The 23,563-nt window shown below is 44.1% G+C and overlaps 1 protein-coding gene across 1 annotated transcript in view; it reads right to left on the bottom strand.

Annotated features, from left to right (window-relative positions):
- SEMA3E (semaphorin 3E) overlaps positions 1-23,563 on the bottom strand; it is a 553,526-nt gene that overhangs the window by 335,924 nt on the left and 194,039 nt on the right. The window contains exons 2-3 of the mRNA XM_069228706.1: positions 12,130-12,290; positions 110-169 (exon numbers count right to left, since the gene is read on the bottom strand). Coding sequence (XP_069084807.1) covers positions 110-169; positions 12,130-12,290 — 221 coding nt within the window. The remainder of the gene's footprint in view (positions 1-109; positions 170-12,129; positions 12,291-23,563) is intronic.

The following is a 23,563-nucleotide window of genomic DNA, read 5'->3' on the forward strand; positions in this document are numbered from 1 at the left end:
TAAGCATGTTATTGCTTTCTAATAAATTATATTTATTAAATTAATAATCTTGGAGTTATGGTCACAGTTGAATATATTTGTGGTTTTATCTGTAATGAGAATGGCTTACCGATTCTTTTCCTTTCCTCTGACAGTCTTCTGTCTGTTGACTCGTACTTGGCCATCTTATCTGTAAATATAACAAAATTTACTGGTTGAAAAACATTTTCAAGAAAATCCAAATATAAAGTTTTAGCCTAAAATCATAGTAGATTGAGTAGTATGTTGTGTGTCTTTTGTCACTGTTAAGTGGTTACCTGATTAGGCCAGACAAAGCAGAGGAATGTTCTATTACTTACTGATAATCTTCATTACTCCTGGTCCTCTTGTCCTCTTCCCATTCATCACTATGTGGAGATAACTATCTCCACGACAGAAAAAAAGAACATGAGGAATGCTGGGATATCCCCTCCCAACCCCCTGGTAGTATGGGAGGGAGGGGTGTGATTAATGGGATGAGGGCAACAGGACCAGGAGTAATGAAGATTACCGGTAAGTAACAGAACATTAACACCAGGTCCCTCTAGCCCTCATCCCATTCATCACAATGTGGAGAATACCCAATCAGGTAAAACCGGACTTCTGAAAAACAGACAGAATCAACACAAAACCACAAGAAGGGATATCAGACAATCAACATAGTAACCCGACCAATTAGTGAGGGACAAAAAACAAGAACAGACCATACTCCGGAGCCCCAGACCAAAGCAGTGCCACAGCAAAGGAGCAGAAGAAGCCCAGCCAGCAGCGCAGCAGAGCACAAGAATGGGAACCCAAAAAGACAAACCCCAGGAGACCGCAACCTTCCATGGAAACAGTCCAAGATCCTCACCAGAGAAGAAACATCAGACACAAAAAAGGCCAGAGCAACAGACTGCCTGAGAGATGGTCACAAAGCGAAACTCCCACCACCAAAAATCCCCAGGCCATGGGCCAACTACAACCGCAAAGACTTAGGCAAGGCCCGGAAAGAAAAGGCCGACCCTGAGACAGCCGTGCCATGAAAACCCAAGATAGGGAAATAATGCTGGGTAAGCAACAAAACCGGGAACCACAGGAATAAAGGAGGAGCCAGAACACAAAACCAACCCACAGGCTGAAAAAGACAAGAAGGTCAACCCAGCCCTCAGGACCCTGAGACGCCCAACCTAAGGGAGGACCAACAAAAAGACCACAGAAAGAACAAAGGTGGAAAAACAGCCACCTCCAGAGACACACAGGAACTGAAACTAAAGGCCCGCAGAAGCAACCTCAAGACCCATAAAAGCAACCAAGGCTTCACCACAGTCAACCCCTTGGGAATGTGAAACCTCGACCTTCAGGGCCAATAAGGAATAAGCAAGGACCACCCGGAGCTCGGACTAGAAGGGAGGCAGGAACTGGGCAACAACGCCAATGGAGGAAAGAAGCACAACAGACAACAGGGCCAGGGGACCCACAGGGCCCCCACTCCCCATGAACCCTCCTGTGGACAGCAGTCAGAGAGAGGGAAAGCATGCCCTGGAGACAGGAAGCAAGTGAGTGAGTAAGGGAATACCACAGTATCTGCACACCAGCCGGAGCACGGCACGAGAAAAACCGAGTTCCTAGAAGAAGCAAACAACTAGCAGAGGGCATCCCCCTGTCAACTCCTGGCAACTGCCCCGCCAAGAGAGAGAGAGAGACCACAACCACCCCTCCCTCCAATGAACAGAGGAAAACAACAGGAGAGAAGGACCAGGAAATGAGCACCCTTCGAGCGTCCAAAAAAAAACAAAAAAAACCACTGTCACCTGGTAGGCAGAATGGACCACTGGAGAGTAACCCACCACAGCTGGACAAACCCTGTCCAAGAGCATGAACTGCGCCACCAACGGTATCCAAGAGAAGGCCAAGTGGGCTCAAAAGGAGTCAGTCCTGAAGGTGGCCCCCAAGACAAGGAACAGGCAACCGTACCTAGAAAAATCTCCAGCGCCATAGCCTAAAAGGGAGGCACCAGCCTTGTGTGGGGAACCATGCAACAGCCTGCCCCAATTAAAGGCAGATCGAGGAAGAGGTACCAACAGGCACCAGACGTAAGAGCCACGCACAAACTGAAGGACCAAACGAGACAGGCTATCAAGGAGCCAAACGGTCAAAGAAGGATACAAGAGACACTCCTGAGAAGAAGGAGATCCATCATCAGAGTCACCATCCCCAGGAACACATGTGGCGGAGACCGAAGCAGGGAAACCCAATAGCATGCACCCTGCAAACCAGCCCCATATGGAAGATCCCTGCAGCACCCAGGGAAGAAAAACATTGAAAGATTTCCATCCTGAAAGGGACACTGCAGACAAACAAGCACAGAGCCGTTAAAACTGCACAGCATCTCTGCCTCCAGAAAGAATGTAGTAGAACACCAGAGTCCATACCAAAGCCGGCAACACCTGAACAGCAGGAAACCACAGAAGGGAAGACACCATGAGGAAGGGCCATCAAACGACCCAGGAAGAAAGGGCAGAAAGCAGGAAGCATCCTGGATGCAGAGGAAGGCAACATGATCCCCACGCCTAAAAGAGGAGATGTTAGTCAGGCTGGGGAACAACCCAGTATGACCTCCCCCGTATGTGCCCCAACAAATAGGCAGAAACCCTGTACAGGGGGCAGGCACTCGGGTGACAGCACACTACCCCTGTGAACAGGACACAGACCCAGAGCATACACCAAGCACCGCCGGAGAAGCAGACAGGGAGGATACCCAAAAACAATAGTCCATCACCCTCATATGGAAGACTCAGAAGTACGCCCCACCAGACTGGCCACAAGAGAGCAGGCCAGAAAGGGAAAATCCAATGGGGAGCATACCATTCCCACAGAGCACATCATACCAGGAGAAAAGACGGGCATATGAAAGGGACAGAGCAATGCTCCAAAAAGAGACAAAGGTCTAAAGACACACCTGGGAAGAATTCCCATCTCACAACAGAAGAGGCTGAGACATTGACCATCAGGCTTCAGGCAACCCTCAAAATTGCAGAGGGAAGCCAACAGCCCATGCCATTCACAGGCGATGTCCCATGACCGCACTAACTAGGTCTGACCATTCTAAACTGCTAAGAACAGACAACATCAGGTGCCGCCCGGGAGGAACAGCTGAAGGCTCCAAAAGACCCAATTGACTGGAAGAGCCCCAGACCCCAGCCATAAGCACAAAAGGGGGGGATGAAGAGAAATTGATTAAGAACAGAATTCTCCCATCTCAGAGGAAGAATCTGGGACCGCGGACACTATGCAATGGAGACCACCAATACACAAAAGGAGTGAAATGACTGTGGACCCACCTGAAAAAAAACTTTCACTGTACCTTGCGAGTAACAGAAGTCATGGCTATCACACCATAGACAACTTCCGAAACCCCAGGGAAGAAAAGGAGGGAAAAAGAGCAGACACGGGCAAAACAGAACACCCACCCTGCACCGTGAGGGTCAGAGAACCTTAACAGACCATGGCTGGAGACGCAATGCAGTAAATACTGCAACAAACATAATTGAAAAAAAAACTATGACTTGTGGAAATGGAAGCGCTACACTTGTTTGTGAGTAAAAGACAGCAGCCTCCGAGGGATAAGAGGGGAACGTCAATAGACATACGTGGATCAGAACCCACACCCTTACCTGTGAGGGCCTGAGAATGTGACCATCCATGGGACACTACCAAAAAGCCAAAGAACGCAAAACCCTATCACAACACCAAGCCAGCAACAAGGTATCATGAAGAAGAAGCCAGGAACCACAGCAAAAGCAAGTGTGACTCCAACAGACGTATTGTCCTAATAAAAGGTGGGGTACTTCTACAGAGACACCAGGAACAGAACCCTCGCCTCTCAGTGTGAGGATGTGTGACCGTAATCACTATGCCAAAAAGAGCGGAAGGTCTACAGACATGCCTTGAATAGGAGCTACACTTCTCAGATGTGAGGCAATGAACTCTGGAAGAGAAATCAAAGGTGTGGGACCACCTCAGACACACCAAAAACATAACCTGTCCCTCTCAGCCTGAAACTCTGTGACTGTAACCACCCTACCATGGACAAATTGGCCATAACGACAAATGTGGCAAAAGGCCAAGCCACCGACGTGACCAATTCCGGTCATCGGTCACCTTTACACCAGGCCATGACCGCCACCAGAACGCAAGCACAGCCCACAGAACAAAAAAATATACATACCGCCAAGTGTTACTTACCCCAGGAACACCGAAGGGCAAATATCTGCTGAACGTCAGCAGCAGAGTCAAAAAGCACACTTCTTGTGCATGCTCGGCAACGACCGTGTCCTAAGGAGGAAGTCAGGCAAGCTCCTGGCTTCCTGCTTCCTCCACACGGCTCCCAGCTGCCCAGCTAGCTGGGAGATGTACAAGCAAGACCGATTGTGAAAGGTGAAACATACCTAATGACGTACCTGTAGTACCACTCTAATCGTCCAGAGTGAGAGTCAGTGGCAGTGACCATTAGGCTTCAGGTGACTCCCCACGGAAAAGGAGGAAATGTCATCAGACACACCCGGTAAAGAAGCATCACCTCCCAGTGTGAGGATCTGTACACACCCGGGTAAAGGATCCTGAACTCCCAATGTGAGGAACAGTACACACCCAGGTAAAGAAGCCTCACCACTCAGTGTGAGGATCTGTACATACCTGGGTAAAGACTCCTGACCTCCCAGTGTGAGGAACTGTACACACCCAGGTAAAAAAGCCTCACCCCTGAGTGTGCGGATCTGTTAACTTGACCTGTGAGCCACAAGGGACCGTCACACCGGTAAGCAAGAGCCCACCCAACATTCGCCAGGTGGCAAACAGTGGAGCTACCCCAGTAAGCCCAGCAGACTGGATGGTAGTGAATCTGGAACAGCAGTCATTTAAGCCCAGCAGGGTCGACATCCTCATGTTCCTGTCCTGTTGGAAGACAGAAAAAATAACAGGCGGAATGCTGGATAAGTACAGCTTATGTACTACCAGAGGGAGAGGGTGGGAAGGGGATATCCCAGCATTCCTCATGTTCTTTTTTTCTGTTGTGGAGATAGTTATCTCCACTTAGTGGTGAATGAGAAGAGGATTAGCTATAGCTGGAGGTAAGGTGAGTGAGGACACAACAATCGTATATATAGTACGAATAATACAATATATTTGGAGGAAGGTCTTGGAAGAGAATATGGAATCTACCTGCATACTCAGTACATTACATTACTGGATGCATGCTTTAATAACTCTGCTTTTTGCTATGCTCATACATAATGATATTACAAAAGAGCCTTGCCACTACGTCAGTATTATCCAATATACCCCAATAATCAAAATGAAAGATTTCCATTATTTTCTTGAGGTACTGGGAACACAATAAACTGAACTTCCCAAGACAAATGTCTTCTTATAGGGTATCTACCATGGGAAAAATGAACACCACATAGACAGTTGTCTACATTGCACATGGAAGTGGTTGCTTGAGTGGGGGCAGAGAGGCTCCAATTGATCTTCCAAAGCTGATCCAGGTGGCTGCAGCCACAAACGGCCCTGCCGGGGGCTCAAGTGCAAACTTTGTACCAAATCCCCGGATAGGGGCACCAGCAGTAATGCAAGTTGATGCTGTACCATATGCATGTTGTTAGAAATGGGGTCTTTGGTTGGCAGTCAGGTTACCTCCTGTCCAAGCAAGGGCCCTCACTCTAGTCAGGGTAAGTCACACACAATCCAAATTATCCTGTGCCCACCCTCAGGTAGCTTGGCACTGAGCAGTCAGGCTTAACTTAGAAGGCAATGTGTAAAGTATTTGTGCAATAAATCATGCAATAACACAGTAGAACACCACGAAAATACACCACACAGTGTTTTAGAAAAATATACAATATTTATCTGCTAGGATGCAGGTCAAAACGATCAAGATGAAATAAGTATATGTTGAAATATCACTGTAAAAATTATATAGAGTCTTTAAAAAGCAACAAAAGCCTCTTTCAAGCACAAAGTACCTGGTTTGCGTTCAAATTTTCCGCAAGGGACCGCAGAGGAGGAGATTCATAGAAAAAGGGGGAGGTGTGCGTCGATTTCTCCGGCTGCACACAGATGATGCCCTGTTTATTTTCCATGCAGAGAAGGATTTGCATGGATTTCCGGCATGTAGACTGGGATGCTCTTTGGGTTGCGGAATTTTAGGACGCCCCAGGGACGATGTGTCGAAATCCGGCGCTTGCAGGACAAAGTCACAGAGGCTGCGTCGATCTGGTGGGTGATGCGTGGAAATTTCTACCGCACGGCAGGCGCTGCGTCAATTCCTCTCAGGAAGTCGGACTGCATCGTTCCAGCTCAGTTTTGCATTAATCCAGTGGGATGTGCATCACATTTTCGGTCGCAACGCTGGCGCTGCGTCGATCTTCTCCTTGCGAATTCAGGCTGCTTCATTCTGGTTCGGCATGCAACGATTTTCTCAGCGCGATGCAGGCTGTACTTCGTTTCTTGCAGGCTGTGCATCGATTTCCACCGCACAAGGAGTTATTTTGTCCTGAGGCTTCAGGGAACAGGAGGCAAGCTATATCCAACCCTTGGAGAGCACTTCTCAGCACAGCCAGAGAGCAGCAAGGCAGCAGGGCAACAGCAGGGCAGCAGTCCTTTGCAGAAAAGCAGTCAGGTGAGTCCTTTGGGCATCCAGGCAGCTCTCCTTGGCAGGTTAGCAGGTTCTGGTTCAGGGTTTCTTCTCCAGTGGTATCTTGTCCAGAAGTGTCTTGATGAAGTAGAGTGTCTTCCTCCGAGGTGTCTAAGTTTGTAGGGTCAGAGACCCGGCTTAAATACCCAAATGTGCCTTTGAAGTGGGGGAGACTTCAAAGAGTGGCTTAGAAGTGCACAAGGTCGCCTTTCAGTTCCATCATGTCTGCCAGGGTCCCAGTAGGGGGTGTGGCAGTCCTTTGTGTGAGGGCAGGCTACTGTCCTTTGACATGTACGTGTCAAGCCCTCCACCCTCCCAGCCCAGGAAGACCCATTCAATATGCAGATAAATGCAAGTGTGACTGGGCATCCTGTGTTTGGGGTTTGTCTAAGTGAATGCACAAGGGAGTTGTCAACTAAACCTAGCCAGATGTGGATTGTAAGGCACAGAAGGATTTAAGTGCAGAGAAATGCTCCCTTTCTAAAAGTGGCATTTCTAAAATAGTAATATCAAATCCAACTTCACTAGTCAGCAGGATTTTGTATTACCATTCTGTCCATACTAAATATGACCTTGTTGCTCCTTTCAGATCAGAAGTTACCACTCAAACAGTATATGAGGGTAGCCGCCTATGAAAGGAGCAGCCCTCACAGCAGTGTAAAATGAATTTAGGAGTTTTACACTACCAGCACATGTAAACTACACAGGTACATGTCCTGCCTTTGGTCTACACAGCACCCTGCCCTATGGGTTACCTAGGGCCTACCTTAGGGGTGACTTATTAATTACTTTTAAATGCCAAGTCGAATTGGCAGTGAAACTGCACACACAGGCCTTGCAATTGCAGGACTGAGATATGGTTAAGGGGTTACTTATGTGGGTGGCACAATCAGTGCTGCAGGCCCACTAGTAGCATTTAATTTACAGGCCCTATGCACATATAGGGGGTCATTCTGACCCTGGCGGTCCAAGACCGCCAGGGCCACGGATGACTGAAGCACCGCCAACAGGCTGGCGGTGCTTCATTGCCCATTCCGACCGCGGCTGTAAAGCCGCAGTCGGAAAACCGGGTCCGGCGGTTTCCCGACGGATTTCCCCCGGCTGGGCGAATCCTCCATGGTGGCGCTGCAAGCAGCGCCGCCATGGGGATTCTGACCCCCTTCCCGCCACCCTGTTTCTGGCGTTTTTTACCGCCAGGAACAGGATGGCGGGAACGGGTGTCCTGGGGCCCCTGGGGGCCCCTGCACTGCCCATGCCACTGGCATGGGCAGTGCAGGGGCCCCCAAACAGGGCCCCAGCCTGCTTTTCACTGTAATACTTAATACAGCATAAAGTAGATTAACATAATAAAACAAAACAACATAACATACATTAACATGAATTTTCATACATACACACTAGATGAAAAAAAGGTTTTTTGGCTCCCTATGAGATTTAGTAGATGAATGGAAAAGTTTATTAGGGTATTACAATGATTCTAATTTTATGTTAACTTATTTGTTAGCCCCTTTGTGCAACTAATCCAATGTTATGTGGCAGTTATACGTTTGTCAATTATCTACTATTAAAGAGCCCCTACAAAAAATATGAATAATTTGTTATTGGTCAGGGCTGGAAAGGCCTTTTATGTTCCCTAGTATTTTCCTGGCGTGGTGGAGGCCTGGGGTGGGTTTGAAAGCTCAGGACCACTCGTAGTGCCTCTGTCAGTTTCTCCAGCTCCTGTGGTCCATTGCAGCAGGCGCTATGAGTCTAAAGGTGAGAGAGAAAGAGAAAGAGGAAAGTAGAGAGAAAGTGAACAGAGAGGGAGAAAATAGAAAGTATAGAGAATCAATAGACGGAAAGAGAGAGCACGAGGACACGAAGGGAGCTAGGCTGCTTAGACAACTTTTGCCGGAGCAGCTTTTGGGTCCCTCGACCGGCTCTTTTTTTGGTCCAGGAGATCTGGTTGACAACTGGAACACACATTTGATTTCATCTGGTACCTCTATCATGAAATCTAGAAGAAGCAGAGAGAATTGACAAAAGACTGGACAGACTTTGCGTCTCACTTCCTCACACTGCCAGTTCTTGCAATTACATCGGACCAAGTAGTATTAGGTATTGTAAATGTTGGTAAATTGGAACCAACCAGTGCAACGGAAATATCCTTCTAGTGTACTAGTGTAGGCAAATTGCAGGCATGTTAAGCCAATCCAACATGGCCACTTCATTCCATGTGAACCCCAAGGAAGTGGACACATTGATGGATGGGATGAAACCGGCCGCTATAGCGACCGTAGCTCGGACTAGCAGTGACTGCCTCAGCAGCCAGGATGAGACTGGGGAAGTGGCCGCACCTCTGATCTCTGGCACACCTTGAGCTCATGGCATCGGCATTAAAAGGCATACAATTCCGAATGCAGAAAAGGTGAGCAGGTAGAGAGCTTACTTAGTTGTGGAGATTGCATGGAAGAGAAAAGCAGAAGAGGAAGAAAGAAGGAGAGAGGGTAATATAGGAAGTCAGTGATAAAGAGAGAAAGCCGGAATGGAAAGCACCAGGAGGGAAGTAGACAGTAAGTGTCGGATCACTAAATAGCAGACTATAAGGAGGATTAAAGAATAGGCAACCATGGTATTTTGGCCAACCAGCTGCAAGCTGCTAAGGAAAACTGTGAGTCCCTAACTTTTTTTCTCAAATCAAGCACTAAGCAAATTCCAACAAGTTAAGGGAAGAGAAAATGAGGCATGAATAGCGGCAGTGTAAAAGGGAGGTATCTCAAACTGAGAAGCAGGCAAAGGGAGAAGGGCAACCTTTAATCTATCAGGAGAATTACTGGACAGGGAATTAATTGGGAAGTGGGGTACGGGATTATTGAGAAGTAAATCACGGACATAGTTGGTTTTGGAAAAATAGGGAGGAAACGGATCTTGGGGCTTTCCTTCATGTTATCACACGCAAGTCTGTCTGTGGACACCCAGTGAGAGGAGTGAGGAAGGCTTAAAACTAGGTTATTTGGCTTTCCCTCATATTCAGAATTAAATACATATCCTGTCTGTACACCAGGAATTTGCTGTATTCAAACTAATAACAGCGGAATAGCTGCAGCATTATGACCTCGGGGTATTTATGCTGTAAGCCTCCTTTGCCTGGCTTTTTAGGTCTGGTCTTGAAGACACCTTTAGCTGTCCCAGCTATTATTTTTCCCAAAATATCACACATAATGTACATATATTAGGGTGATTTTGGTCAACAAGCTTCAATGATTGGTCTCTTAAATTATCATTCAACTTTGGCTACCATCAACCATAACATGCAGCATGAGGCAATGAATCAGCCCCCTGCACCCATTTTGGGAATCTTCCCTTCTGTGCCATACTTCAGGGTAGATACACAAACATTTTATGCTGGATAAGTTAAAAAAAACTGATGGTAACCATCAAAAAAATTATTTATTTTATTTACTTTCCTATGCAAAACTTGCTTTTCACAGGAAAGTACCCCAAAATTAATGCAAAGCAGTGTGAAGCACTGCTTTGCGTTACTTAGTGCCAAGGGGTTGTTACAAGAGTGGTACATGGGTGTTTCCATGCAACCACCCAGGCCTTTTGATGCAAAACCCTAACTGCAAACAACAGTAGAAAGGGTGTTTCGCCAAAAGTTAAAGCCATTTGTAAGAAGGCATTCAAAGGAGAAATGTTTTAATTTCTCCTTGTTTTTTCCGACGTTGCATGTGTGCTTCACTGTGCAGCACACGCACAATGTAGGAAAGGTTTCAAATTAAGTCTAAGCATAGTATTTTGTACTGGAGAGGCTATCCTTCAAGTAGGAAACCTATGTTAGGCTCAGGCAGACACCCTTGCACTATGGTGCCAAGGTGTGTGTGTGGCAGCACATATCTGCGTGGGAGCTAGAGAGAGTGCAGGAGAGAGCTGTCTGTAAATATGGCGCTCTCTGCTTCTCATGCAGCCAGCATTTTTGGATGCTACACTGCGCTGCGGACAATTTAGTAAAGATAAGCCTTAGTTGTTTTTTCTCGCAGTGTATTTGGGCGGTGAGGTTAACGGTTGCCTTTGCAATACAACAGAAGATAAGAAGTGTTAAATGTAGGATTTATAGGTTCTTTAATCTTCTACCAATAGTTTTTGGGAAGCTGGAGGGCACGAAAGAAAAAAAAAATGACCTAGGGCCAGATGTAAGAAAAAATCAAATTGCGAGTTGCAATTTGCGAGTCTGTGCGACTCGCAAATTGCAAGTCGCAATTTGACATGCAGAAAGGTGTCTCAGACACCTTCTGCAACTCGCAATGGGGTCGCAAAGACCCACCTCATAAATATTTATGAGGTGGGTCGCAGTTTGCGACCCCATTGCGAGTATAGGCACTTGCTAACATGGAGGCCTGCTGACGTCAGCAGGCCTCCATGTTAGCGACCTGCCTTTTAAATAAAGGTTTTTGTTTTTTTTGAAGTGCAGCCCGTTTTCCTCACAGGAAAACGAGCTGCATTTCAAAAACATCCGAAACCTTTTGTTTCGGTTTTTTCAGGGCAGGGAGTGGTCCCTTGGACCACTCCCTGCCCTGAAAAAATAATTTGGGGTCCATTCACAAAGGGGAAGGGGTCCCATGGGGACCCCTTCCCGTTTGCGAGTGGGTTACCATCCACTTCAAGTGGATGGTAACTGCGACTCCATTTGCGACCGCGTACGCGGTCGCAAATGGAGTTGCATACCACTCCGACTCGCAAATAGGAAGGGAACACCCCTTCCTATTTGCGAGTCGCAAATGCATATTGCGAGTCGGTAACGACTCGCAATATGCATTTGTGCATTGCAAACCCACGTTTGCGAGTCGCAAACGGCGATTTTCGCCGTTTGCGACTCGCAAAAGGGTTGCTACATCTGGCCCCTACTCCTTTATTTCTTAAAATAACACACACATTGAGCCTAACTTTGTTAGTCAGTGTAATGTGCAACAAAGAATTAATATTGCTCGGATTTATGTTAGTGGAGTTATGATGCTTGACATGTAGCCATTTTTTGCTCTGTTTCCTGGATTAAATATTTGAGCTGAGCTGCAATTAAATTGGTATGAACTGCAAGACGGATTACAGCAGGGAGTGGTACATAGAAGACTCCTCCGGGAACTTGAGGTTATGATTTGTTTTTGGCTTTTTAATGGAATTACTGTGGCACGCGCCAGAGCGCTTTTATTTTGTAAACTCTGTAAATTGGCAACTCAAGTGAATACTGCTGCTGGACTCAGATCTTTCTGCTGCTTCATGCTATGAGAGGTGATGAAGTGAATTCCTCAAAAACTCGAAGCTTATATTTGGACGTCCACCGCACAATTATGACATTTCATAAAACTTTGTCCTAAAACAATAATATTGCAGAATAATTGTGTGGGACAAACTGGAGGGGCGGATCCTATTTCGCTTGTCCTTTTTGGCACAAAACATACCTCCTTGTAATTGTCGCTGACTTGATCCAGGCCTAAGGAGTACACGAGGTCTTTGCCTCCCACAAACAGACGCTCTTGATATTCATCCAGCAACATGACTCGGAGGTCCAGGGCTCCAGCTGGACTGTGGAAGACTGATGTGCGGTTCAGATCCCACAGTTCTGAAATACAACCCAATTCTAAGTTAACCACACAGTAATACAGGACAATTGGACTGCCACATGCCAAAACATTAATTATCTATGGTAAACCGCAGTTCTTAACTTTATTGAAATAAAGTATTATTTCACTACGTTTGTGTGCAAGTTATATTCAAAGATGCATTGACCAGTATAGACCAACATAAACAAACTATTTATCTTCAGTAAATCATTAGGAAGGCATGTATAAAGAACACTCCTATTACAAAAGTGTTATTGAACTGAGCTCCAGCTGCATAAATACAGACTGCAGGGGATGACGCATGGGCGACGAGGCACCATGAGTGCAGCATGTCGGACAAAGAGGAGCCAGCAAATGTACAGTAAATAGTTGGTTTATCATAATCATAAAATAATAACAAAAACAATTTGGAATAATCAATACATTTCAATATTCCTTCAGTGAGTGCCAAGTTAGTAAGTGTATGTTCTTGTGGATGGGAGAGATGATGAAGTAGATAATGAGTCAATCAATGGCTGGATCCTTTGGACCATGGTGTGATGCAGAGAAATTGTCAGGAAGTGTTGGTGTCTGGCACTCGGCAGAAGAGCGGATCGATGGATTGTTGAATATATGAGTGCGTAGATGGTTGGCTGAATGAATGCCTGAATGCATGGGAAATGAATGAATACAGAGTCCATGAAAAAATGGATACATAGATGAATGAATGGATGTGTGGCTATAGAGATGAATTAATTAGTGGATGGATGGATGAAAAGGTCGATGAATGATTCATTAATCCATGAACTCAGTGATGCTTTGGAACTATTAATGCACTCATCTATTCTTCCACCGTTCACCCATTGAGTGAGGAAACATTTCCACTTATTAAAAAAGCCAGATAGATTGGTTTTTTATAAATGTCGTTTTCTGTTGTTGTCCCTTCAGTGGTATTTCTCTGTTGTTTTATTGACCTGGATTCTTCTGGTCTTACTTTGCATTAAATGGCCGGGCCCTCCCTGACCGAAAGTATGAACTAGGTGTTTGTAAAGCGTTCTCCACTGATGGGGAACTTCTTTTCCTCTCCTAGCAAAGTACTATCTTTGCTATCCATCCTGGTCAATTCCCACTATTCTGGTCTAAAAGCTGTCTTATACTCTATGTGCCATATGTACAAATGCTATTCCGATGTACAAGACACAAATTGCAATTCAATAACAGGTTTCTGAATCGCAATTTGTGTTTGTGATTTGGTATTTGGATTGGGCATGTTTAGAGGGTCCCTTCCAAAAACAGAATCGTAGTAGTATGTATGACTGTTTTGTGTCCAAATTACATCACAAAACATTCCATTTGCTAACACCTCAAATGAGTTGATAACAATTGGCACATGGGAAGAGATTCTCTAAGGACAACTTCCCCTTTGTGAATGTTGAAAGACCTTTTTTAAGAGCAGGAAGTGGTCCCATAGACTACTGCCTACTCTTAATTTTTTTTCTTTTTTTCTTTTTAAATGCATCCCATTTTCCCTTAAGTGAAAAGGCTGCATAAAAAAAATTGCTTTATTAAAAGGCATTCACAGACATGGTGGTTTCGGACTCCAGCAGGCTACCATCCCTGTGATGGCTGTGATTTCTAATGTGTAGTAAATTGCAACCTACCTCATTAATACTCATGCGGTAGGTCAATTTGCGAACCCTTTAGGAATTGCGATTTAGGAAATCATTCTTTTGTACCTTGGCATTGCAATTTCATATTTGCACTTTGGTAAGCAGCACAACTAGGGACACACAATTCCTAATTTCTGTACATGGCCCTGCAGCTTGTATGTCTTGTATAGATCACCATGTAGATAATGGCATCGTAAAAATCTAATGTAATGCCTAATACCATTGTTTTCTTACCATATACTGCAAACAGTACATACAATAGAATACAATGTAGTATTGCATTTAAACAAATTATATGAGATCAATACAAGTGACTCAAGTGCTGAAAACTCGGGTTAAAAAGGCCGAGATTCTACTGGATCATCAGAAATTGATTACATTCCTGTTAAGAATCAATATCCAGGCTTAATTGATTGGCCTCTTTAACAGATCAAGATCTTGGGATGCCTGTACTTACATATTTATAGCAGAATGAGCAGATAGTATATGGAATCTAATAGAGCTCAGGCCCATGATTCAAGGCACTCTCCAGTTAAGCACTAATTCATGAGCTAAACTAGATGTGTTTATAAAGGTGTAATCAGAAAGGTTGTACTACTTATGCAAATCTTTGCCAAACCCTATTCAAAGCAGAGCCTGCCTCTTTCTGCCTCTCAATAATCCACCGTCTACTGAAATATCAACGATGACAGGCACATGCTTGATAGACAAAATAAAGGAAATCAAACACAACTCCGAACTGAGTTACTTTTTCAACCACTTCTCAAGTGACTGCACACTCGGAAAGTGATTGCACCCACAGCCCAAAACAAAACACTTTCTTTCCCTTCTCAGAGTGCTTCCTCTTTTCTCTAAAAGCACATTCTGCTAGCATAACATCCTTCTATCATGAATAATTATGGACCTTATGAACAAAGTTCTTTGGTGATGGCTAAGGCTCTGATTTGCTAAATCTGTACATTTGCAACTGAAAAATACCTTTGGGAAATGTACAAACCCAAACTGAAATTCAGTAACATGTTACTGAATCTCAGTGTACGTATCAAATGGCAAAATGGAAGGGGTGGGTTTGAAGGTTTGCTTCCAATTTGTGATTCCCTAAAGTATGTATCAATGGTTTGTGACTGTAATTGTAGTTTAAACTATTGATAGTTTACCAACAAGTCAAAAGAGGTGGGAACCCATTCACAGAAGGGAAGAAAGTCCAAAGGGACTCTTCTTCCCTTTTTTGAAGGCTGCAAAATATTTTTTAGGAGTAGGAAGTGCTCATGGGATCACTGCTTACAACCAAAGTGTGTGAAAAAATACTTTTTTTTAATGCATCCCCTTTTTTGTTGGGGAAAACAGGCTGTATTTAAAAATATATAACTCATTTATTTTAATTTAAAGCAATCACAGACATGGTGGTCTGCTGATCCAGCACACCACCATCACTGTAATGGTAGCAACTCTCAGTGGGACCTGAATTTGGAACCTGCCTCAGTAATATTTATGAGATGTATTGAACTGCAACACATATGTTTCTGTATTTTGCGAACTTACCTTATAGTGCATAGGCCAGGTCACAAAATGCCAGTGCATTTGGTAAACGTTGGAGAGCAAACTGCAACCACCTTTACTAAATGTATTTTGTGTATATAAGGCCTAAAACCATTTGCAAATAAATTCCTATCTGCCTTCCAAGTATCATCTATGTATCTAAACCAAGGATCTCCTTTCTTTTCCTTACAATTAATTAAATTATAATGCCTAAAAATTCCTCAACTCTATGCGGTCAAATTAAAACAAAAAAACTGTCTACTAACTGCTACTCTTCCTTGGTGACATAATCATGACAATAATTGTTTCCCAGTGCAAGACCCACCTTGACGTACATAACCTACTCTCGCGTTAAGAGCCTATCTTCAGACTGAGCACCTCTACAGGCGTGCATGCTAGCCATGCCGCATTGCATATTATTTTTGGCCCAGTGTCAAAGAACAACCTACCTGGCTAGTGATGAACTGTCTCAGGCCCACTGTCCTTGCCCATAGCTGGATACTTACATTTAGCATCTGGAAAACGTCACTGGAGTTTTCCGTGCAGCGCTTAGCTAGACGAGGTAGAGACCTAAGTGCATGGAGCGCTATGGATGAGGCTTTCACTGACATGACACTGGGGTGAGGGAGTTTGTCTTAAATCATTACCCACGAGGGGACTGCAGATTAACTGAGAAGCAGACATACTTTGCTTACGTAAAGCTCATTTATTTTGTAAACCATAAAGCAACCTCTGGATCCATATCCCCATAAAAAAGGTTGTCAGAAATAAAGCACTGCAGTAATTGAAAAGGGAGCAGGAAGAATTGAAAAGATTATAGCATAGTGAATTAAGATTATGACGTACAGCTGGAAGCGATCATAAACACCCTATACGTTATCAAGCTTCTGTCCGTGGATATCTGTTTAATGAGGTGGAATAAATACACAATCTCCGAATGTAGCAGGGGTTCTTTGGCTTACGTTTTATTGGAAGTGTGTGTATGAATTACACAGACTGCATGCAAAACAATTACATACACCTCATCAAGCAACAACATTCTCACCAATGGATGCTTTATGCAAGGAACCCCTTCTTAGACTTATACTCTATTCCAACACACTTCAGACAGACAACCATTCCCCGATAACACTCTACACACCACAGGGTGCATGTTGTCATTTATCAAAAAGGGTCACCACACAGTAACAAGAGACTGAATCCACGTATAGCTCCCTTGAGACGTGTATTCCTACAACAAACTATGGGGTCAGCCATATTCTACAGTCAGTCTACTTTCTTAAAGTTGTTTGACAATCACTGACGCATATTCCGCCCAGCAGTGTAATGTTGGTGGTTTGTTTTAAAAGTTGTGAAGTTAGTAGAGTGCGTATAGCAGTGCGGAACTGGGTATGTCCTCATGCCGTGTGATTGCAAGAGGGTCTGGGGAAAACATTTCCCTCCACATCTGCAGTGTTGAAGTGCTAGGAATGAATGTATACCAAGGCAAGTCAAGTCGTTTATACTTCTGCAATTTCTTTCCCGCAGAACTTAGACATAAAACGAGGCGTGGGTCAGAAGGAAACCCCAGATACAGAGTACTACATATGTAAGGTACAGTGCTTTGAAGAATCACAGCTCCTTGTGCAGATATCTTGTTTCTAAAACCAACACAATAGAACTAAAGTGAGAACGTCTCAGGTTCCCTCTCCTAGACTGAATATTACATTTCATAGTTGAATGTTAATAGTTATGATTTTGCTCTTGGGGAGATTTTTGCGAGATGAGTGAACGTATGCAAAGGGGTGATGAACAGAAAATAAAATAAAATGTTAAAAAAGAAGGCAAAACTAAATGAAATCGGAGCAGAAAGGAAAGGTAGTGGGACTCCATTTTATTGAAGAACCCTAATGCGTTTTACGTGACTGAATCATGCACTCATTTGTTTAAATAAGCAAATATTTTACATAAAAAACAAAACTTCTGCCTTTTGACTAATCGGGTTTTATTGAAGGTTACTAACTCTTACTGAAGTAAAAAAAAATCGGAAAACTCCACTGGTGGCTGTCATGGATTTTTGACTGCTCAGTACAATACAATGCTTTCTACATTATTCGCAAGTGGCTTTTAAGGGCAGTTCAAAAGCGCTATTGTCGATTCATGCGATGTATCAAGATTAAGTACACAACTATCACGAATTACTTTGGCTTCGAAATAAAAGTCTCAGCAGACTGCTGCGAAGTGTTGTGAGGCTTTTTACTCATTTAAGGCAAATACTTTTCAGGTACAAAGGAGAAAGAACTTGAATGATTCAAGTGAAATTATTGAGTGTGTTAAATGTGCAACAGTAGCAGAACACAGTCGGTAGCCTGGGCACCGCTGTACCTAGTTATCCAACTAGAACCCACAGTTAATAATCCATGGGGCCGTCTGAGGGCCTGGCTTTGATGTCAGCATCCTCATGTCATTAGTACAGGGCTCCGTGCAGCCCAGTGACATAAGAGAGGGGCTGTTCATTTTATACTATCAGCAAATAAATATGTTCCTGTCTCAGTACATTCAGCAATAAACAACAGATTATGGGGCAGAATTAAGACCCTTGCACTTCCTTGCACCACATTAGCGTCATTGTTTTATGCTAATGTGGCGCAACGAGACAAAAATCGCCATGCCAAATTTACAGTGGTGCATTGCATGAATTGCACCACTTTGTAACCCTTTGCGCTACATTATGCCTGCGCCAGGCATAATTTATGCAAAGGGGGCATTCCCTCATTTGGGGGGCCAACAAAAGGGTGCATCATTTGTTTCAGCACTTTTAACGCCTGCTCAGAGCAGGCATTAAAAGGAGACACATTAGCACACAAAGGACAAGAAATCAAAGTGGAGAACCAAAAAGGTGGGCCCCACCAGCTAGAGACACAGCATATTAGTTAGAAAAAAATGCCCTCACCCACTAATAGTGGCATGCTTCATCATAGGGCTATGCTGACACATTTCCATGCAGCCAACGTAAGGAATGGAGCGAAAGGGAGGGGGAACAAAAAACATGAAACAACAAACGGTGATCAGAAATACAGAACACCACACTCAATGGTTAAAACTATCTCAAGTGAATCTATAATCAATCTTTATTCTGGGATTCACCAGATAGGGTTAAAAAGATTAGAAAAATGGTGGTGATATAGGGAGATAATCACCCCTTCACCCCAAATACCTGTACTAGGACCAACATGTTTCAACCATTTCCATCACCCATATGGGTCGTTCGGCCTTCACCAGGACCATCGATCCCCTTAACATTAACTACCCTACTTGTTGTACACCAATTTTTGATCAACAGGTGAGATTGGGTTCAATTGTCCCCTTTTTTTTAAAAGTACACACACTCAGGAATACCTACAAGGGAATACAAATACAAACACTTTTTAAAAAAGCAGGAAGACTACTTAATCCAAATATTGCCTCTCGCTCCCTCGTATTTCTGTGCTTACACCCATGTACCCTTCGCTCCATAGTATTACCATGAACTCCATGTACAGTCTCATCCCAAATCGGGAATTAATGCGAGCTTAATGCAAAAGCATCCACGTGAAACACTCATCACCCCACGCAGTCACCCAGGCAGCAGGTTTCTTGATATACGTGAAAATTTTCACTTACTGGGTTTTCATTGTTTACCTCCTAAACTGGAGTTCAGTGGGAGCACCTCCCTGTATTCATACAATAAATGTGAACAGAGGACAATGTGAAAAGGTACTGAAAATCTGCACCCCCATCCTTGGTTCTCCAAGGATCTCTCTATTTCCCCGTGTCTCAGCTCACCTCGTCAAGGGACAGGTTCCGCCCCTCTGCCACATAAAAGGAGGCACACCGTTGTCTACAATGCGCCTCAATGGGCTTTGCAGGATTAGCATCAACATTTTTTATGCTAATCTTGCAAAGCTCTGATATAGCATCACAAATTCTGATGTTAGTTCCCTGCCCACCGCCATGGTGCGCTGTATACTAGATACAGCGCAAACATGGTGATGTTCGGGGGGGCTAAGGGGCGCAAGAAAAGTGGAGTTGCACTGGGTTCATTACCACTTTTCGTAAATCTGACCCTATTTCTTTACACAGAAACAAGGTCATTTTCACAGATCAAAGCTGTAATTTCAATGTGACTTCATTGCATTCTTCAAATAATGTTTTTTTGCATTTTTGCGAGGCACGACCCTGTGAATACTTAAAATAGAATTACCCTTTCTTTGCTGTTTCTATCTTTTTCACAATCAGGCATGGTTCAATAGGGCTGGGTCAAGATCCTTTTGTAACAGCTCTCTCAAGTACAAATAAAACACATAGAATAAAGAAAACACTTTCGTTTCCTTCCTCCAAATCAGGACGCTTGTCTTGGTGTTAGGGAAAGTGAGAGACGCAGGTGAAACATGCCCTGTCTTACTGAGATCCTCACACAAACAAATTGCATGTTTTTTTTTGCCTAAAAACATGATGATTCAAAGAGCGTGAATATTTTTTACTCCAGGAACGCATGGTAGAGAAGAGTAAATATGGTTTCACCTTTCCGTAGGACAGGGCTGATAATGGTTCAATGTCATGGTAGATGGATGTATATGAAGGGTCAATTGGTCAGTTAGTTTCAGGATTCTTTCAGGCCTTGAAGAACTCTGTACATTGCTGCAGTGACCTGTCCTAGCCTTTCCTTTCACCATTCACCCGCAAAGAGGAAACCAATAAGGGGTTAAGGATGGGACAATGAGTAAACATGCCCAAAACCCTCCTCTTAAATATGCGGCTGCTGCACTTAAATGTGCGAACACGGAAAACTGAGGCAGCGTAATCCTAAAACCATCTCGGGTCTCTTCAAACCATATAAAGCTACTCGCTGCCCCTTCAGCTCCCTTGCAGCTTTCTTTCTTTGTGACGCTTTTTTGTTTTTCCCTTCCTCCGTCTTTCCCATATGTGCCTTTTACTCCAGGCAAATGCTTGATGCAGAGTAATAAGCCCCAGCCCTCAAAAATAAGTGCCGGTGCTCAGCACCGGAAACAACAAGCACAAATTAAGCACTGACCCAGGGCCTGTAAATTAAATACTACTAGTGGACCTGCAGCGCTTTTAGCACCACTCACTGAAGTAGACTTTCAAACCTGTCTCAGGCCTGCTAGCGCAGGGCCTGCGTACACAGTTTTCTGCCACAGAGACCTGGCATCTAAATTTACTTGCCAGGCCCAGATCTCCCCTTTTACTTCATGTAAGTCACCCCTAAGGTGCGCCCTAGCTAGCCCTATGGGCACAGTGCCATGTATGTAGCAGGCAGGACATGTGCCAGGTTGCGAGGCCTGTCCTGGTAGTGACAAACAGCCTAACTTGGTGTCTCACTGCTGTGAATGCTGCCTTCTCATAGGATTGCATTAGAAATGCCCTGCCTTATGTGTAAGAGGTATTGTCTGATTTATGAGGGGTAGCGTAGGCATGTTTGGTATGGTTGTGATGGTGATAATAAATCCTGCTTAATGGTGTAGGTATATTTTTTATTACTATTACAGAAATGCCACTTCTAGAAAGTGCACATTTATCTGTACTTATGACTCTGGTGTTTTGCAGATTGACTCCAATCCACGTCTGGGCAGAGGGACAGTTTGGGCTTTGTGCATACTTTTCAGACAGCCTGTACACAGGGAGGGTGGAGGTGTCACAGAGGTGCATCTACATACTGAATAGTCTTCCTGGGCTGAGAGAAGGGAGAGGCGGGGCACACATACATTTGTAAAGGCTGTGCCCTGGCCTCACACAATAGGGTCATTTACCCCCCACTGATGTTTGGAGCCTGTGCTGAAGGAGAGAGGGGGCACTCCCAGAACCAGTTGTAACTGGTTGGAACCTCCTCTCCCTACCATTGTAAAACACTGTAAGGACTGAGTATAAGTACAGGGGAATTTTCCCCACAGTTTGAAGATTCTTGGAGACATTTTAGAGATGGACACCAGAAATCACCATGGACTGCTGCTGCTGTGCTGACTTGTGACCTGCTGGGTCACTAAAAGGAACTGCCCTTGATTGCACCCTCCTTGTGCTGGCCTGTTGCTGAGCCCCTTCATCCTTTCCCCTGAAGTCTGCTCCCCAGGGGCAGGGTGCTGCGGCCCCTGACCCCTGCAAACCTTATGAAGCACGAGGGGTGCTTCACCACCCGACAAAAGCTAGCGCTCTGGGAAGCGCTTCATCTTTCCTTCATTCTGTGCTTTGTTGTCAAAAGTGCTCCCCTGTTATGGGAAAATAACCGCGGCGACGCGAGCTTCATTTGCTGTCCAAGCGCTTTTGAAAAAGCGCGTTGTGGTGGCAGAAATCACTGCCGCAGCCCAGGGAGGCTGTTTCATCCAAGCGCGAGTGGAGTGCACTTCGCGGTGCCCCCAGGGCACAAAGAAAACCTTCCTTCAAGTAACTTGGAGCAAGTCCTATTGGTGCCCCCGGGGCGAGGACCCCTCTGTAGAGCACCCCCGTGGCACCGGAAGGCCCTCTTTTGGGCTGGAACATCATCAGAGGCAGGGAGGAGAGGAGGATGCCTCTCCTTCGCCTGCGAGCTCCGGAGGGCTCGTTGTTGAGCATGATATAGATAGAGCTATTCAGAAAAGGTGGCAGATAGGTTGTTTGATGCATTCATGAGCCGTCTGCAGACATCTGTGTGAAAAAAACTAAAGGCACTAGGTTTTTTTGTAGTTTATAAATTAGTTTAGCAATTAATAAAGGTAATATTGTTAATCTGACTTGGAGTAGCACCTTTTATTAGCAATGAGTGTCAGCTGAATTATAAATCTTGACCAACGAGGTCATGTCCTTTCCTGATATTTGAAACTCAACCCCTTTACAAAACCTTTTGCATCCCTTAGAATATAAAAATGTAACAATGGCTCGCAGTGGTATAATTTAAAACAGTGTATTGAATTAAGAGGTTTTTTTAAAAAAAAAATTATGTTGGTAATTATTTGATTTGCTTTTTTTATCAATTGATTCGCTTGGGAGAAAATATTGCAAATCGAAACACCTTGTTGTAGTAGAATTGTTACATGTCATAAATTGTAACTGAGCTTTTAATTGTACAGTTGTGAGCCATTGTTGTAATGTTATATCAATACCCCGGCTTCTGTTTGGTTTAATGGGCAGCTACTGTTTAGACTACATGTGCTTCGTAAAATGACAATTCCAGGCTACCTGTCACATAAACGGAAACTTCGAGTGACTGCATTAGCCCACAAAAATACTCTGAACTTTGTATTGAGGTACCTCAGTTTAAGAAGGGTACGACATACCACATCTTCCATGGAAATACCTCTAACTGGTCCGGAAGAAACATTCCAATGTTTTGGTTAAAATCATGATTTCAAAAACTAAGTGAAAGGAGGCACATTTTGGGAAGGGTATCATACAAAAGAGTTCTACACCGAAATGCACTATTCTTGTTTTGCGTTGATTTCTCACAGCCAGGCGATCTAATCTGTTTTTTTTTTAGATATATATATTTATTGGAGTTATGAGAAGTCAGTGTCTCTGCTCTGTACATAGGAGATAACGAAGGGTAAAAAAAAAACATAAGGCGGGATTGAGAAATAGGGAAAGGCACAAGTACCAGGATAACAATGTATGTAGGGAATCTGTCAGAGAAATAAAAAAAGTCACTTGAAATAGGTGAACAAATTAAAGAAAATTATAACGAGGAAACAATACTGTTGTAAGTGAAATTACTCATAGAACCATAGGTGGCTGCATGAAAGAAAATACAGATATTATAATTAATAAAATCTAGTGAGGTAGCCTCGTCTGTTAATGCTCCACTGGCAGGAACATGTACATAACCTGACAAACTCAGGTTAAAAAACATTGTAGGTTGATTCAGTTTGTAATAATTAATTTATTCGTGGGCTCATGGAAGAAGCGTTTTTTGTGCAGCTGTAATTTATACATTTCTCGTATGTACCCTTTCAAAGTGTCCTGAAATAAGCAAACATCCAAGGTGCGGCGCTTGAAGAAATTTCAAAATAAATTATGAGTCATCGCGCTGTCATTAATGTTCTATCATGTATGTTTTTTGATGATGTCTTATTCACTTA

Source organism: Pleurodeles waltl, chromosome 4_1 (genome assembly GCF_031143425.1).
Source record: "Pleurodeles waltl isolate 20211129_DDA chromosome 4_1, aPleWal1.hap1.20221129, whole genome shotgun sequence".
NCBI lineage: Eukaryota > Metazoa > Chordata > Amphibia > Caudata > Salamandridae > Pleurodeles > Pleurodeles waltl.